Source organism: Phyllobates terribilis, unplaced genomic scaffold (assembly GCF_046119375.1).
Source record: "Phyllobates terribilis strain yellow unplaced genomic scaffold, ASM4611937v1 Scaffold_4__5_contigs__length_816908805, whole genome shotgun sequence".
NCBI classification, from domain to species: Eukaryota; Metazoa; Chordata; class Amphibia; order Anura; family Dendrobatidae; genus Phyllobates; species Phyllobates terribilis.
In genome coordinates this window covers 47756745-47775926 of record NW_027362764.1, presented here as the reverse complement: position 1 = coordinate 47775926, position 19182 = coordinate 47756745, and the positions used below count along the sequence as shown (strand labels likewise).

Below are 19182 nucleotides of genomic sequence, written 5' to 3'. Positions count from 1 at the left end.
GTCAGCAAGAGAGGATAAGAATTTGCTTGACCTGGTAGTTTTACTTGAGAGAGATTCCCAACAAATGTCTGGATAGTTGAAATCTCCCATGACCACTACGTCATATTTTTTGGAGAACTTGGTCATTTGATACATAAAGAGTTCATCCATATCTTCAGCTTGCCCAGGTGGCCTGTAGTAAATGCCTACAATGGTGTCCTTTCCGTTGTTCTCTCCTTGTATTCTTACCCAAACAGTTTCCACAGAACTCCCAGTCTCTGAAGCTTCAATCTCTGTGCAGATATTCGCTTTTCTAACATACAATGCAACACCTCCTCCTCGTTTATCAAGTCTGTTTCTTGCAGATAAGTTGTATCCTTTTAGCCTTTTATTCCAATCATGTGTATCATCCCACCAAGTTTCAGTGATTCCAATGACATCATATTTCTTTTCCTGCATTAGTAGTTCCAATTCTCCTTGTTTGCTGCCCATGCTTTTCGCAGGTGTGAGCCAGGGATGTACCTGCTCAAGTGCTCAGGCGCGAGATTTTTCCCGGCTATGTGTATGATGCAGGAGGAAGGCGATCAGAGGCCGGGAGGAGGGACAGACGCCTCAGAAAGGATGCCTATTAGACCCAACTGGCAGTATTTACATAGGGCGCAGGAGAGTTTCAAAAGGTTTTTGGGGGGAGTCAGGGGGTTATATACCCCATTTATGGAATGCAGCACAAGCACTGATTAAGGTGTTAGCCTTCGTTCAGACATAAAGGGAATTTGTTAACAGTTTTTTTTAAGTCCAAGCGGGTGTTATCAGAGAGTTTTCACTGGGGGCGTGTACTTATTCCCTTGTATGAGTTGCCCAATCATAAGCAGGCAGCAACACAGCAGATAAAGAACACGCCCCCACCATAGCTCAGAGCAGGCTTCTCAGTGTGTGAGATATAAGGATACAGCTCTGATCTTTGGGTCTAACCTCCTGCATGATTATAATGTGCTGGGAGATTAGAGCACAGATAATGTAATTAATAACGTGAATGCCATAAAAAATATACAAAAATAGGAACAACTAGCTCACCCCTGCTATAAGACTGAGGTCCTCTGCACGGGGGAAGCCACTCCTGCTAGACTCAGCGCTGTATAGATCTAAGAGAAAAAAACGCCTTCAGCCAAAAATCCAGGTAAAAAATAGTACTTTATTCCAGTTTATTCTATGCGTTTCTGATTCCTTAATCATGGATAACCAGAAACGTGTAGGAAATTTACATATGGTGTCATTTATTTTTTAATCGTACTGGAATAAAGTTCTATTTTTTACCTGGATTTTTGGCTGGAGGAGTTTTTTCTATTGAATAAAATATACACTGCTAATTGTTTTTTTTCATACTGCTTCCTAAAAGAATAAAAAGCAATAAAAATGTTGTGCGTATCCCAACATGGTAGCAATTAAAGTGTCACTTCACCCAGCAAAAAAACAAGCCCTCATGGTATATGTACAGAACTAAAAATATCCTCCTAAGTAACTTACAAAAGAAAAAGAGGAGAAAAAAAAAAGGGGGTGAGGAGGAGGATGATGCTGCAGATTCTCGTTTTAGGACTGGTCAAGCACAGAAGATACCTGTCATCTCCAAAAGTAAAACAGCTGAAGGCTTGTTTGGCTGAAAACTGACAACCAATCTTCAATAATGGGGTAAAATCACATGCAAGGAAGAGGAGAGAATCTGGTGGGGGAGGAGGAGGATGATGCAGATTCTCTTTTTTAAAACTGACCGTACACATTAGATAACTATCGTCTCCAAAGGATCTTTCAGCTGACAGCTTGTTTGGCTAAAACCTTACAGCCCGTCTTCAATTATGGGCTAAATTCACATACAGGGAAGAAGAGAGACTCTGGGGGAGGAGGAGGATGATGCTGCAGCTCCTTTGTATAGGGCTGGCTGTACATATTAGATGTCAGCTAATACTCTTTGGCTAACAGCTGGTCCATCTGAACCCTCCATTAGCAGGGGCGTAACTACCGTGAGTAAGAGAGGTTGCCACCGCGACCGGGCCTGGCGGGTGAGGGACCCGCCAACGCCAGCAAATACTTCAGCTGGATGTGCTCGCAGACTCGTTGGGTCCGTGGGCGGCAATACACGATGCCGGCCAATCAGAGGCCAGCGGCTGACGTCAGCGTGCACATAACATGGCAGTGATGTCGTGCGCTCCCGTCGCTTGCACGCTGAAGTCATCTGCCGGCTTCAGAAGAAGACGCTGTGCGAATGGGGAGCGGAGGGAAGGTGAGATAATTGTTTATTTTTTTTATGTATTAAAGAATAGCGACAAAACGGTGAACATATGCTAGAATGGGGGATATATAGACCAGGATGAGGAATATATAGACAAGGATGGGGGATATATAGACCAGGATGAGGGATATATAGAACAAAATGGGGGATATATAGACCAGGATGAGGGATATATAGACCAGGATGGGGAATATATAGACCAGGATGGGGGATATATAGACCAGGATGGGGGATATATAGACCAGGATGAGGGATATATAGACCAGGATGGGAGATATATAGACCAAGATGGGGGATATATATCAAGATGGGACCTAGGATAAGGGACATATATTTCAGGATGGGGGATATACAGTGGGTACGTAAAGTATTCAAACCCCTTTAAATTTACTCTTTGTTTCATTGCAGCCATTTGGTAAATTCTAAAAAGTTCATTTTTTTTTCTCATTAAAGTACACTCTGCACCCCATCTTGACTGAAAAAAACAATAATGTAGAAATTTTTGCAAATTTATTAAAATAGAAAAACTGAAATATCACATGGTCATAAGTATTCAGACCCTTTGCTCAGACACTCATATTTAAGTCACATGCTGTCCATTTCCTTGTGATCCTCCTTGAGATGGTTCTACTCCTTTATTGAAGTCCAGCTGTGTTTAATTAAACTGATTGGACTTGATTTGGAAAGGCACACACCTGTCTATATAAGACCTCACAGCTCACAGTGCATGTCAGACCAAGTGAGAATCATGAGCTCAAAGGAACTGCCCAAGGAGCTCAGAGACAGAATTGTGGCAAGGTACAGATCTGGCCAAGGTTACAAAAGAATTTCTGCATTACTCAAGGTTCCTAAGAGCACAGTGGCCTCCATAATCCTTAAATGGAAGACGTTTGGGACCACCAGAAGTCTTCCTAGACCTGGCCATCCAGCCAAACTGAGCAATCGTGGGAGAAGAGCCTTGGTGAGAGAGGTAAAGAAGAACCCCAAGATCACTGTGGTTGAGCTCCAGAGATGCAGTAGGGATATGGGAGAAAGTTCCACAAAGTCAACTATCACTGCAGCCCTCCACCAGTCGGGCCTTTATAGCAGGATGGCCCGACAAAAGCCTCTCCTCAGTGCAAGACATATGAAAGCTCGCATAGAGTTTGCTCAAAAACACATGACGGACTCCCAGACTATGAGATATAAGATTCTCTGGTCTGATGAGACGAAAATAGAACTTTTTGGTGATAATTCTAAGCGGTATGTGTGGAGAAAACCAGGCACTGCTCATCACCTGCCCAGTACAATCCCAACAGTGAAACATGGTGGTGGCAGCATCATGCTATGGGGGTGTTTTTCAGCTGCAGGGACAGGACGACTGGTTGCAATTGAAGGAAACATGAATGCGACCAAGTACAGAGATATCCTGGATGAAAACCTCTTCCAGAGTGCTCTGGACCTCAGACTTGGCCGAAGGTTCACCTTCCAACAAGACAATGACCCTAAGCACACAGCTAAAATAACAAAGGAGTGGCTTCAGAACAACTCTGTGACCATTCTTGACTGGCCCAGCCAGAGTCCTGACCTAAACCCAATTGAGCATCTCTGGAGAGACCTGAAAATGGCTGTCCACCAACGTTCACCATCCAACCTGACGGAACTGGAGAGGATCTGCAAGGAAGAATGGCAGAGGATCCCCAAATCCAGGTGTGAAAAACTTGTTGCATCATTCCCAAGAAGACTCATGGCTGTACTAGCTCAAAAGGGGGCTTCTACTCAATACAAAGAGTCTGAATACTTATGACCATGTGGTATTTCAGTTTTTCTTTTTTAATAAATTTGCAAAAATTTCTACATTTCTGTTTTTTCAGTCAAGATGGGATGCAGAGTGTACTTTAATGAGAAAAAAATGAACTTTTTAGAATTTACCAAATGGCTGCAATAAAACAAAGAGTGAAAAATGTAAAGGGGTCTGAATACTTTCCGTACCCACTGTATATACCAGGATAAGGGACATATATACCAGGATGGGGAAGATATACTGGATACATATACTGAATCCAAATCTTGCACCAGGCCCATCACACTCTAGGTACACCACAGCCCATTAGTATGTGTTCTTAAAGAGAATGTGTCACCCCCCTGGGAGATATCAGACGACTACTATGGGCATACAGGTGATAGAAAAGTGAATCTATACTTACCTGTATGGCCCATAGCAGGGGTTTGATTGCAGAGAAATCTGGTTTTATAAAGTTTGTTTTTCAGAGGCTCGGCGTCTGGGGGATGCTAAGCAAGCCCCTCCTATCTGCTGACTATTCCCCTAAATCGCTGCCTCTGTGCTAAATTACCAAATTTCCCCCCTCCCCTGCGTGTCACAGGCCCTGTGACAGCCCTATGACGTGCCCTGCTCTGCCTCCCCTCCCGCGCAAAGCGCCGCTCCCATGGAGCGCGCTTTGTTTCCCACCAGCCCCGTTTGGCGGCGTACTGCCAGCGGAGCGGAAGTCTCAGTGACTCACCGTCGCTTGCGCAGTACAAGGCCGCGGCGCAGTACACAGCCAAAAGGGGCCGGAAGGAAACAAAGTGCGCTCCATGGGAGCGGCGCTTTGCGTGGGAGTGGAGGCAGAGCAGGAAACGTCACAGGCTCCTGTGATGTGCAGGGGAGGGAGGAATATGGTAATTTAGCACAGAGGCGACGATTTAGGGGAATACCATCTTCCAGCATCTGAAGAGACAGGACACCCCATCAGACATTATAAGGATGGCCAATCCCACCAAACCTGCTTTAGGCGACATTTATCTAATGTATCTGACCATGTGTATCCTGTGTATGGGTCTCATGCTGTGAGAGGGGAGAAGGAGCTGCACAGAGAAGATTTCAGAAGCTCTGTCTTCTGAGACCTCGTGTGGAAAGTAGCTTTTGATCAATTATGCAGCTTTTGATTATTCACATAGTCCCCTCCATGCTTCCAAATATTGTGCAAAATTCTTCATTTAATTTGCGCCATTATTAGTCGTCTATTTTATCTACATTTGCGGGGTTGTTTAAGTTTACCATTGTGAGCGAGGTTTTTGTTTTCCAGATGTTTGCATCCACAACTGTGACAGTTATAAAGTTGCAAAGTTTTTGCGCAATTGTACTCCGGTCCTGCGCCCCCATTGGAGTGACTTTATTTACACCTTTAATTTTTATGTAAATTTTGCAACATTTTAGTGGATCCTGCATCCTTTTTGCTATACAAAGGACAACATCAAGTTAAAGAAAAAAATAAAGAGCTTTTTTTTGGACAAAAAATCAAGAGCAAATGCGTCACTTTGAAGAATATGGAGCAAAAAACGACGAGTACCACAAGACAAAAAAAAAGAAAAACAACAAATGATGACTCATGCCCTCTGTTTTTCAGTTAGCGGCATGAATCTCTTACCTGGAGTTTGCCAGGCAGAACTTTCTCGGCGGCTCTAGTAACTGGGGCAGATTCTGCAACCTCCTCTTTCAAACGTCGCCCAAGACCTTTGGATGGTGCTGCCCGCACTGTCCTGGACGCCTTTTCCTGGCTGCTGCTCGCTGCAGCCGATGTATTATCTGGCTTTTTTGGATCTTTTTTCTCTTTGGAAACTTTTCGTTTTGGGGGCATCACAAAAACCTGAAGTTGTAAGCCAGGAAAAAAGAAAAAAAATATTTTTTTTTTCAACAGGATGAATCAACATAGCACATATAAGTAACAGAGAACTGCAGTCTACAGCGCTGGTAAAAAGAAAAAAAAAAAAGTATTTGCCCCCTTACCACTTTTTATGGCACTTGCATAGGGCATTAATATTTTTTATGGTGGGAAATGTTACCATCTAGGGGGCAAAAGGGTGCATTCTACTTTGTAAAGGGCATAGCAATGGTATTATTATGAGGGGCACTGAGATAAAGCACTGTTAGTGTTTTTCTGCCACACAACAGGGCTAGTAATCAGGACAACTATGGCAGCAGCGGCTCAGCATTGGGGCATCAGAAAGTTGGGAGTAGATGGTGTTGGAAATGTGAGAAGTCAAATGTCTTTGTTGTAATCTCTGCAGATGAGTCCTGGCTGGAGAAGTTGTCATGGCGGTCAGGGACAGATGGTGAAGACAGGAAAAGTGTACGCCTCCATCAGAAAGAATGTCAGCTGTAAATCATCATCTATAACTGCACTGTAATCACTTGTATGATCGGCAGGACTGGTATTTACCACTATATGGTCATCATATAGCGGTAATATCAGTCTTGGTCTTTTTATAGTTTTTTTTTTGTTTCAATAACAGCATAGTCATCTACTAAGGTTGCCCTATACCCAGTATCATTAGGATGCGCCAGTGTAGTGTAATCAGGGTTACCTTGTTATGGGTCCACTCATATGTGTTTTGCTGATCCCCTAATTACACCTTCATATAATTTTATTTGCAACACAAATGTATAAAAAAGCTATTTTTGGTTTAGTTTTTTTTTTTTGTTTCGATTTTTTTTACTATTCATGCTTCCCACCAAATAACCTGTTGAGTGAATTCAACCTCCGTCCCTTTGCCTCCTTCGATCACATCGGCATTCTTTTCCTTCTCCTTCAAAGATGGCTGCACCTCTGGCATGGGGAATTCAGTAGTAAGTCTAAACCAAGCCATCAGGAAAGGAAAAATATATATATATCTTTGTACCGTGTTAGCCAGTAGATAGAAAAATATTAAGATTTGAGAGTCCTCAGTGGTTGATACCTTTTTAATGTCTAACTGAAAAGATGGTAACAAATTGCAAGCTTTCGAGACTACTAGGGTCTCTTCATCAGGCGTAGAATAACACAAAATTTGAAGAGTCACATGTTTGTGCACAACAGAACACAAGAATAATGCAATAGATGAGACAAGTGACGTGAAGCAGAACTATCAGTATGGGAGAGGGATAAACGGCTGAGGCCTTAAATATTGGAACAATTCAATGGTTTTAGGAGCAAGACCATTTAAGGGCATCATATAGCTCCCAACCGTCCCGGAAACTGCGTGACAGTACTGGATACTGCGGGACAGTCCTGGATACTGCAGGATAGTCCCGATTTTAAGACTCCGCTGCGAGTGAGAAGAAGCTGACATGCCCCCTCTGTCTCCCCTCTTCTCCTAGTGCAGAGAGCGCTCCATGTCATCCCTTCTGTTCTCCTGGACTGAGTTAATTTCAGCAGCCACAGCACAATCACCCCCAGCAGCAGCAGTGCTTTGTGCTCCGCTCTGGTGAAAAGTGATTTGGAGAACTACAAATCACAGAATGCCTCATTCTTTGTTTTGTTCTGCACTAAGCAGAATGTCCCAGGTCTGCCCTCCCAGATTTCACTGGATAATAACATGGTCACCTCTCTCCAGGTATGATTAGCGTGTGCTTCATGTTACTAAGCTATGTATTATGTGCATTATTATGTTTCTGCCCTATTTGTACCTTCTTTTTTGGGTTTTATGTTTGTCGGTGGGCACGACGAACTTGTAGCATGTGCTATGTCTTCAGGGGGGATCATGCATCACATTACCGAATGATAAATGAAACAAACCAATGACGTCTGTTGTCCCATTCATACAACTCCGACCCCCAGTTCCCATTATACACAGTGCTGGACTGGGCTGCCAAGGGCCCACCAGTAACATTGACTTTGAGGGCCCCATTTTTCACCTGCATGCAAATATTACAACACCCTCGTTCACGAATTTACCTATATCTCTTTATGATAATAAACTGGGTAGTTTGGTTAATGAATAATGATCTGCTGCTGTTTTCTGTACAGAGTGAATCAAGTGAACTATGCCAAGTACTGCCCATACAGTGGAGTTGGGTGCCTATATCTGCAGAGGGGCCCACTGTGGGATTCCTCTGTTTTCCTATGGGCCAGTCCAAGCCTGATTATACATATCGATGTTAAAGTAGGAGGATACACTGCACAGGACCACTGGTGTGATAACCAAGGTGGTGGCAAGGGCGAGACTTTCCATGTGTATAGAATATGCCATCAATATCTGATCGACACCGGTCCCACCTCTATGATCAGCACCTATTTCCAGAACAGGGATCTTTTGTTCTGGCTGGTGTCTAAATATAGGGAAAATGCAGACAACCGTATTATCGACCCAAGAACAATCTGGCAAAACATCGGACACTCAGACCAATGTTATTTTATGTCCGATTCTTTCCCTCAGACAGTATTTGTCCAAGGAAAAAAAAAATAGCTGCATATCCCGAGTTTGATCCGATATTCGTATTGCACTCAGCCATGCAATTCAATGAATGCGTGGGAAACATTTGACTGCACTCGGATGATATCCGAGTGCAGTTCAATTTTTAAGGCTTCACAGAATGGAGACATTTTTTTTTCTCCAGCTTCTCCTCATCCAAGAAAATCAGATCCCACTATGCTCACACTGATCAGAGTGTGATTTGCGTAATTGGACCAATTCTCTCTGATGAGAGTGAATACGCTGGTGTGACCCTACCCTTAGCGAGAGGAATGGTGGCGGTGCATGTACTGACTCTTTACTTTCATCCCCATGGCCGTTCTGAATACAGCCGGAACTCCTACTGTTGTGATTGGAGAGAGATGGCGCATATGCCATCACCGCTCCTCTCGCTAGTGGTCAGATGCCGGCCAAATGGAATAAGGGGTCCTCTGTTTTGGATGTAGATTCAGGTCTTCTTGGACCCGCACTCATCAGACATTCATGGCATATGGATGTGCCAGAAATGTCTCTCATGAGACAACCCCTGTAAAGGGAGCATGTCAGTATGTTTTTATGCTTATATATATGGCTGGATAGGCTCTTGTCCCCCAATAAAAATGATATTTTTTCATAGAGATGTGATGTGCCAGGGTAGAAGCCACATGCAACATGGGTCTACGCCCTGCAGTCTCGGGCGTCTGTAAAGTGTCCTTCACTCCCACCGCCCCTCTGACATCTCTTCCTGCCAGGGGAGAAAGAAATGGTATATGGGAGTGGATTGGGGTGTGGTCAAAATTTGGCGCGGCGTGCAAAACGCGCCACATTATCTGTCCCTCTTTCTGTTCTTCAAAAGTTGGGAGGTGTGTCACAACCATGGACCAGACCTCAATCACAGGACAATAAAACTTTCACACTCCTTATCTATGAACTATGAACTGCCTCAACTGTTTCTCCCTCTCCTATACTGATAGTTCAGGTTTACATCACTTGTCTCATCTATTGCATTATTCCTGTGTCCTGTTGTGAATAAATATGTGACTCTTCAAAATTGGTCTTATTCTGTGCCTGATGAAGAGACCCGAGTAGTCTCAAAAGCTTGTGATTTGTTACCATCTTTTCAGTTAGCCATTAAAACGAATCAACCACTGAGGACTCTCAAATCTTGGAATCTTGGAATCTTCCATGCCATCTTGGAAGCAGGTGGAATGGAACACTGATCCGACCAGAGGAGGCAGCGGGAGGCAAATGAAGGGGCGCCAGGTAGGGCGACTACATGAGGAATGGTGAAGTGGTCCAGGAGCTGGATCCATTGTGATCAGCTGATCATCGAGGGGGCGGTATTATGCGTATATTAGTGCTGCCAAAGAGGTGCATGGGCCCTGTCTCCTGTATCTCGGTTTCTCTCAAAAGCTTTAGGATTTTTGACATTTTTCGCTTCAAAAAGGCAATTATATACATGCATAATCTCAAACCACCAGATAGCTGCACATTATCCCCAGCAGGGTACATGAGTGCCATCCCCCCTGGCATTGTTTGCTGCTGACGCTGACATTCTTCTCTTATACAATACATCTCCTAAGCCGTCTCCCGTACGGCGCCGCTGACATGGCGAGCCGCTCTGGATATCAGTGAAAGTTTCATGACAGTGGGGGTGGATCACGTTAGACAACAACCTACCATCACGAGCAATTAGCATGGTAATGATCAATTGTACTGTCTCTAATTATATGGTTAGAGGAAGCACCCATCGGATCCCCAAGAAATTATCCTCCACAATCTAGTGTTATGTAGATTGAGGTTAATAATGTATCAGCCCATCTATCTAAGGCTACGTTCAGAGAACTACCACATGTACGGTATACATAGAGCCCTGTTCATGCCAAAAGGGCACCTATTTGCTATACACTGGGCCACCAAGACTTTTGTCTGCTGCATGTACAAGAAATTATAAGAATATAAGAAATGTACTATATATCATGAGAGAAATCTAATTCTTTCCTTATTTATGAGCCTCTTCTCTTCCCTCTGCCTCCTGAACGCATCATTCATTCTGAAATACAGCAAAAATCCATCCTGCTCTAAACATAGACTGCCTTGTTCACTGAGAGATCAGATTACAGTTTTAAGTTTCTCCAAATCTGGATTTACAGATACACTGTTCAGTACTGTTGTATAATTAATTGCATGCTATTGCTTCTAGCAAGTGTTTTATATCACCCAAAAGGTTAATTCCCAGCTACACTGCTCAATACTGCTGAACAATAGCCTTCATGCTGGTGATTTTTGTTAGTGTTTATCTCATCCCCAGTTCTGGATTCACAGCTACACTGCTCTTCTGCCTGCATCCTGAATGCATCATTCATTCATGACTGCCTGTTCACTGAGAGATCGGATTACAGTTGCCTATTGAACATTGGGTGAACAAATTGGGAGTGTGAGAGGTAGAGAAATACACAGAGATGCCTGCTGCTGTTTGTGTGTTTTATGTCACTCCAAATCTGGATTTACAGATACACTGCTCAGTACTGTTGTATAATTAATTCCATGCTGCTGCTTCTAGTATTTTTTTTTATATCACCCCAGAGAGGCATTTCCAGCAACAGTGCTCAATGCTGCTGTATAATGTCCACCATGCTGCTGATTTTTGTAAGTGTTTTATCTCATCCCAGTTTTGGATTCACAGAAACACTGATTAGTCCTACTTCATAATATCCTCCATGCTGCTGATTTTGTGTTTTGTCTCACCCCAGTGCTGGATTCACAGCTACACTGCTCAGTACTTTTGTGTTATGTGCCACATGCTACTGTTTGCTTCTAATCATATGTTACATAGACACAGGAGAGCAGGAAACCCACATAACTATGTGCTGTGTATGGTAGAGATCAGCGGAGCTAGTATCCATCCACTAGCTCAGAGTTAACTGATAATAATTAGAGAATAAAAATAGTGAAAAGGGAATTAAATAAGTCAAATAATGGCCAGAAATAATGTTTTTCTTCGTATACTGTACATGGTTTTCTCTGAAAAGTCACCTGAAATAATAGGCATGCCTTAACTCAAGATTCCTTCATTGGGTAAAATGAAACATTTCTAGTCAATTTTTTTATTATTATTTTTACGTTATAGGAATGTGTCATAATGACAGTCTTTTAGGATATATGGATGTCATGTCACAGAACATCCTTATGATCTGGAGGACCTATGCAGCTCAGAATTAAATGGTTATGCCTCAATTTAAATACCTGGCATGCAATACCACCTTTGACCTGTAGTGGCCACTGCAGAAAATATTAGCTTCTGGAGCCAGATCTGTGACGATCAACTGATTGCACATAAACATCAATAGGTACAGGTCGGGGTATGTTCACATATACATGTAAAACTGAGTGCACACTCACCACAGGTGAATATAGCCCTAATGTGAGGAAACTGAGCCATTTTAGACCCACAGTCTTCAATTTTATTTTGTAAATTAGGGACTCTGTCCTCATTGACACCGTGTACTCTCAGGAGGAACAATTTTACATAAATTAATCCAGGATTGAGCACTTTCTCTTATAATCTGCCGCGGTAGATTTATTCTCGTTATTCTGACTCTTCTTTTCTATGTCTGGTTTGCACAGATATGATTAGGAACTTAATAGCAATGGCAGCCATAAGTACGTGGATACTTTCCAAATCCGTCACTGATCCGGCAGCTTTTTAATGGGATTTGTATAATTTTTCACAGTTCTGGCATATTTTTACTAATTGTGATATTTCATATATTCATAAAATAGGCTTTTTTTCACACACTAAGGTTAAATAGGTTCTCCAATTTGGAAAATACCAACTTGTTAAATGGGTCGCTTAAAAATAAAGTGTCCTCTTGCTGTGATCCCCATTGATCAGTTGTAATCTGTGGTGAAACAATAATACATGTTCAATTTCCCTGCAGCGCCTCCACAGGAGAAATTAGGTATTACACAATGTCCATTATAATCAATGGGATGTCTGTGGTCCTCCAGTGGGAGAGATGCTCTTTGTAACCCAACCAAGACAAGAGGATCCTGAACAGAGGACCCCCAAATATAAACTCAGAATTTTTTAATAGATGTATGAAAATGAAGCAGGAAATGGAGGAGGACGGATTGTAATGGAATTATTTTAATGGAATGATAAATCAGTTTTGTTTTTTTTATTAATAAAATATATCATAAATTGGCAGTGTCATATCTGTGATGCAATGCACAGGATGATCAGTACTAATAGGCTGCAGAGCTAAGTGCACTCCTAATGCATTCTCTGTAAATTATAAGAATATTAAAAGTCATATGAAAGCAGTGGGATGCAAATATGGTGGCTCAGTGGTTAGTAACCATATGTGTAAAAAAAAAATCCCAGCCAATGTAGAATGTCTTGTCAGCATCCCATGATACCCAGCATACAACCTTCTAGCACCCTCCATTTAAAAGCTATGAACACCGTTGACATGGCAAAAATCATTTTCATATATGTTAATGGCTACCTTTAGTTAATTTAATTGCACTAAGTTTCAATCTGCAATCTTTATTCATTTTCATACCCCCTAATTTGCAGTTAGCAACCTGATTTAAATGACCTTTTTTACTTTTATTGGAGTGTCTCTCCCAGTAATACAGGCTGTGTGTTTCCAGGGTGCTGATGTCTTTAGCTTAGCTTCTATCCTGCACTTATTTCCTCTTTGTATATTTTCCTTTTTAATTGTACCAGTTTTCTCTATCCTCCCTGAGACTTTAGTTGAGTTTCCTGGCAATCAACTGGAGATCTTTGTACAACCCCTTCCCAGCTGCTATCTCTAACACTAAAGCCCCCGTCTCACATAGCGAGATCGCTGCTGAGTCAAGGTTTTGGTGACGCAACAGCGACCTCACCAGCGATGTCGCTATGTGTGACACTTTGCAGCGATCAGGCCCCTGCTGTGAGGTCGCTGATCGCTGCAGAATGTCCTGGAGCATTTTTTGGTCTTTGCCCTCCCGCTGGTCAGCACACATCACTGTGTGTGACCAGGGGGACCAGCGATCAGGCTGGTAACCATGATAAACAGCGGGTTACTAGGGGCACACGCGCACTTAGTAACCCGCTGTTTATCATGGTTACCACTCTGCTACGGTGAGCGATAACCTCCCGCTCACCGTAGCAGGCTGGTAACCATGATAAACATCGGGTTACTAGGGGCACACGCGCACTTAGTAACCCGCTGTTTATCATGGTTACCACTCTGCTACAGTGAGCGGTAACCTCCCGCTCACCGTAGCAGAGTGGTAACCATGATAAACAGCGGGTTACTAAGTGCGTGTGTGCCCCTAGTAACCCGATGTTTACCATGGTTACCAGCCTGCTCCTGCTTCAGCAGGCTGGTAACCAGGAGCAGGACATCGTGGAAAGATTCTTTCCACGATGTCGCTGCTCCCCTGATCGTTGGCGAGCCTGCCTGTTTGACAGCTCACCAGCGACCACATAGCAACGCAGCAAAGATCCCTGACAGGTCGTATCATTGTCGGGATCGCTGTAGCGTCGCTATGTGTGACGGGGCCTTTAGAGAAGGGAGGAAGGAACAGATAGAGATGTCAGGAGAATCTTTGATAGCTTTGCAACATTTTTGCAGACTACTCAGCTAGATAAAGGACCTACAGGCAATCTTCAGCTGGAAAATGCTAGAAAATGTTCAATGATGACTAATTTAGAAAGTTGTTTAACTTTGCATTTTGGAAGCAAATGAACAATGAAATAAATTCTATGCAAAGTTGAATGTAGCCTGTAAGCCATAAAAAAGAAACCCCAAGGTGAGTTCTTATATTCTTACACCTACCACCCCCCATACAGTGTGCAACGCAGTCAGTGTCAGACTGAAGAACATTGGGCCCACCAGAGGATTTGATTCTAAGGGACCACCTTTCTCCCCCACTCAAGAGCCCCATAGCAGCTCCAATGTTTGCAATATGAACTCTCCTGAAAGAGAAGCCAGGGCCCACCCGAGGATTCTCCGGTTCTCTGGTGGGCCAGTCCAACCCTGAACGCAGTGTTCCCCCATACAGGGCCAGCTACAATGTTCTCCATATACCACCATCCCCAGTTTACCCCATAAGGAAGGGAAGGCATGCTTCTGCAGGAAGTGGAGGTGGGTCTCCATTTCTCAGCTCCTGCTTAGACTGGATTCAGGCATAACAGAGAGGCAGGATTTATTTTTAGGACAATGTTAGGAGGAAAGCATGATTGGAAGTGAAGGGAAATGAAGTTCCAGTTCCTATAATGCTGGCAGAATGCTGATGAAGAGGAAGCACCCACTCAAAGAAGAGTGATGGTCAACTACAGAGCATCAGGACATTCCTGGTAATATTAGAAAATATTGTTATAAAGATATAAGATATTAGTTGGTATAAAGATATTGGGTCTAATCCAATATACCACTTTATGACCATTAGGATTATTACCGGAATATCATCACTAACCCAAATAACTTTATGTGAGATACACTTTTGGGGAAATAGAAAGATAGATATGAGATATGCCTCCAGGAAGATGCAGCACTTGGGTATATTGGAAATAAAATACCTTCGTTTTTCATTTTTTTCCCTAATATACCAGAATACTGCCTCTTCCTCGATATGTATTGATGATGATCTTTTGGACGTTAGGATACCGGGGCATCCACAATACTTTTTTTGATAGGTGCTGCTAAAATTTATTGTTTTGGATGGATGGATAAATAATAGATAGATAATACATAGATAGATAATAGATAAATAATTAATAATAGCTAGATGACAGATAATAGATGATAGATAGAGAGATGGATAGATAGATGATAGATAGATAATAGATGATAGATAGATAATAGATAGATAATAGATAGATAGATAGATAATAGATGATAGATAGATAATAGATAGATAATAGATAGATGATAGATAGATAATAGATGATAGATAGATAATAGATAGATAATAGATAGATAGATAATAGATAGATAATAGATAGATAATAGATAGATGATAGATAGATAATAGATAGATAATAGATAGATAGATAGATAATAGATAGATAATAGATAGATAGATAGATAATAGATAGATGATAGATAGATAATAGATAGATGATAGATAGGGTTATACAGACGGTCGGACTGGCCCGGCGATATATCGGAGGATTCTCCGGTGGGCAACGGATCCTTGGTGGGCCAGAATGCTGCTTCTTCCTTGATGTGCATTGATGATGATCTTTTGAACCTTAGGATACTGGGACTTGCATCTACACTACTTTTTTGATTGCTGCTGCTACAATTTAGGATAGATAGATAATATATAGATAATAGATAGATGATAGATAATAGATAGATAGATAATAGATAGATAGATAGATAATAGATAGATAATAGATAGATAGATAATATATAGATAGATAATATATAGATAATAGATAGATGATAGATAATAGATAGATAGATAATAGGTAGATAGATAGATAATAGATAGATACATAATAGATAGATAATTGATAGATAGATGATAGATAGATAATAGATAGATGATAGATAATAGATAGATAGATAATAGATCGATAATAGATAGATGATAGATAGATAGATAATAGATAGATGATAGATAGATAATAGATAGGTAATATATATAATAGATGGATAGATAATAGATGATAGATAGATAATAGATAGATAATAGATGATAGATAGATAATAGATAGATAGATAGATAATAGATATATAATAGATAGATAATAGATGATAGATAGATAATAGATAGATAGATAATAGATAATAGATAGATAATATATATAATAGATGGATAATAGATGATAGATAGATAATATATATAATAGATGGATAATAAATGATAGATAGATAGATAGATAGATAGATGATAGATAAGAGATAGATAATATATATAATAGATGGATAATAGATGATAGATAGATAGATAATAGATAGATAATAGATGATAGATAGATAATAGATAGATAGATAATAGATAATAGATATATAATAGATAGATAATAGATGATAGATAGATAATAGATAGATAGATAATAGATAGATAATATATATAATAGATGGATAATAGATGATAGATAGATAATATATATAATAGATGGATAATAGATGATAGATAGATAGATAATAGATAGATAAGAGATAGATAATATATATAATAGATGGATAATAGATGATAGATAGATAGATGATAGATAAGAGATAGATAATATATATAATAGATGGATAATAGATGATAGATAGATAATATATATAATAGATGGATAATAGATGATAGATAGATAGATAGATGATAGATAAGAGATAGATAATATATATAATAGATGGATAATAGATGATAGATAGATAGATAATAGATAGATAATAGATGATAGATAGATAATAGATAGATAGATAATAGATATATAATAGATAGATAATAGATGATAGATAGATAATAGATAGATAATAGATAGATAATATATATAATAGATGGATAATAGATGATAGATAGATAATATATATAATAGATGGATAATAGATGATAGATAGATAGATAATAGATAGATAAGAGATAGATAATATATATAATAGATGGATAATAGATGATAGATAGATAATATATAATAGATGGATAATAGATGATAGATAGATAGATAGATAATAGATAGATAATAGATAGATAATATATATAATAGATGGATAATAGATGATAGATAGATAGATAATAGATAGATAATAGATAGATAGATAGATAATAGATAGATAGATAGATAATAGATATATAATAGATAGATAATAGATGATAGATAGATAATAGATAGATAAAGATAGATAATAGATAGATAATATATATAATAGATGGATAATAGATGATAGATAGATAGATAGATAGATGATAGATAAGAGATAGATAATATATATAATAGATGGATAATAGATGATAGATAATATATATATATATATAATAGCTGCCACCATTTTGCAGAACATGCCTTTATATATTCTGACTTTCTATGTGACAAATGTGGCTGTAATGAGACCTTAAACTCATGGAAACTCATTACCTGCCCATTGACCCGACATTCCCACTATGATAGACGCCCCGTCCGGTAAGATCTCACATCATGCACGTGACACAGCGTTATTGTGCCCCCCATACACAGCCTTGTGGCGGTGGGGGGCTCAGCAGAGCACAGCACCAGTATACACACTTGCCCTGCTGCACTGGGTGTTGCTGCAGCAGCGGGGGCTGCATGGCTGCTGCCGGGGGTCGTGCATGTACCTTGGTCCTGTGTGGTGTGATGCTTCTGGGGGGGATTGGCCGGGGTGTGACGGCTGCTGTGAGCAGATGAGGCTGGGGTCCCTGGTACAGCAGAGCAGATGCCCTCAGTCACTGCTGCATGGTGCTGCTGCTGCTCCTGAATCCGCTGTCTCATGCTGGCCCTGCTCAGCCTCATCAGCATCAGACCATAACCCATCCCTCTCTCCTACACCTCCCCTCGCCTCTGCTTGGGAGGGGGCGCTGGATCTGCCAGAGGGGCATCGATCACAGCCCGCCTGACTGCACAACTTTCATGATGTGTTAGTGCTGCAGTTCACTTCTGTAAGGATGGACAGACAGACAGATAAACAGACAGATGCATGAGAGGACAAATGGATGGGTGGATGGAAAAATTACGAGGGAGGCAAACAGGTGGGCGAATGGATGGACGGCGAAATGTATAGACAGACGAATGGGTGAACGGATGTGTGGGTGGAAGTATGGATAGACAGGGGGATGGAGACAGACAAATTGGTGGGTGAGTGAATATTTGGATGGATGCTTGGTAGATGGAAGGATGAATGGATGGGTGCGTAGATACAGTACATGGATGGGTAAAGAAGGGATGATGATGGGTGGATGGAGTGATAGGTAGATGGTTGGGTGGATATGTGGATTAATGAATGGACGAATAGTTAGATAAATGGATAGACAGGATAATGGATGGACGGGTGGGTAGGAGGGTGGATAAATGGGTTAATGGATGGATCGATAGGTGGGTGAATGGATAGATAGGAGAATGGATGGGTGAAAAGTTGGATGGATGGATAGTTAATGAATGCATAGATGCTGATAGGCAAACGAATGGATGGGTGGATCGATAGGTGGGTGAATGGATGAGTTGGTCAGTGGGTGGCTACTTAGATGCATGGGTGGATAGGTGAGTGGATATATAGATGAATAGATAGAAAAATAAATCAACTATGGGTGGATGAATGGAGGGTGGATAGGTGGAATAATCAATTTATAGATAGGTGCAAAGATGTAGAGATAGATGATGCGTGACTTGATGGATGGATGAATAGTTAGCTGAATGGATAGACATTTGTGGATGGATGGATGGATAGATGGTCAATGAAAAGTTGGATGGCTCACGAGATGTTTGGAGGATTACAATAATAAATTAGTAACAATTATATTACATTAAAATATGTTTCTTAGACTCTATTCACACAAGTGTTGTGATCATAATGAAAGTCATGATGCTCTGCCAGAGACGTCACATGGTAGATACTATAGAATTCCATTGTGCTTCCTATTTTTTTTATGGGAAAACAGATCTGCAAATGAGCTATTCCTCCTGTAAAATCTATTCTGAGAAGAGGAAACTAAACCCTTGTAACACTTCTGTCTCCACTAGAGCAGTGGTCCCCAACCTTTTTTGCACCAGGGACCGG

At 40.9% G+C, this 19182-nt stretch overlaps 1 protein-coding gene across 7 annotated transcripts in view; it reads right to left on the bottom strand.

Moving 5' to 3' along the window:
- Positions 1-17968, bottom strand: part of DYNC1I1 (dynein cytoplasmic 1 intermediate chain 1) — a 602472-nt gene extending 584504 nt beyond the window's left edge. For 2 of the 7 annotated variants that reach the window (XM_073677309.1, XM_073677311.1), the window contains exons 1-2: positions 17747-17967; positions 5671-5889 (exon numbers count right to left, since the gene is read on the bottom strand). In XM_073677309.1, the coding sequence (XP_073533410.1) occupies positions 5671-5880 (210 nt within the window). In that variant the 5' untranslated portion in view covers positions 5881-5889; positions 17747-17967. Of the gene's footprint in view, positions 1-5670; positions 5890-17528; positions 17553-17746 lie in introns of those variants that run through there. The other 5 variants (XM_073677312.1, XM_073677313.1, XM_073677314.1 and 2 more) reach the window with 4 other exon arrangements.
- Between the last annotated feature and the right edge of the window lie 1214 nt (positions 17969-19182).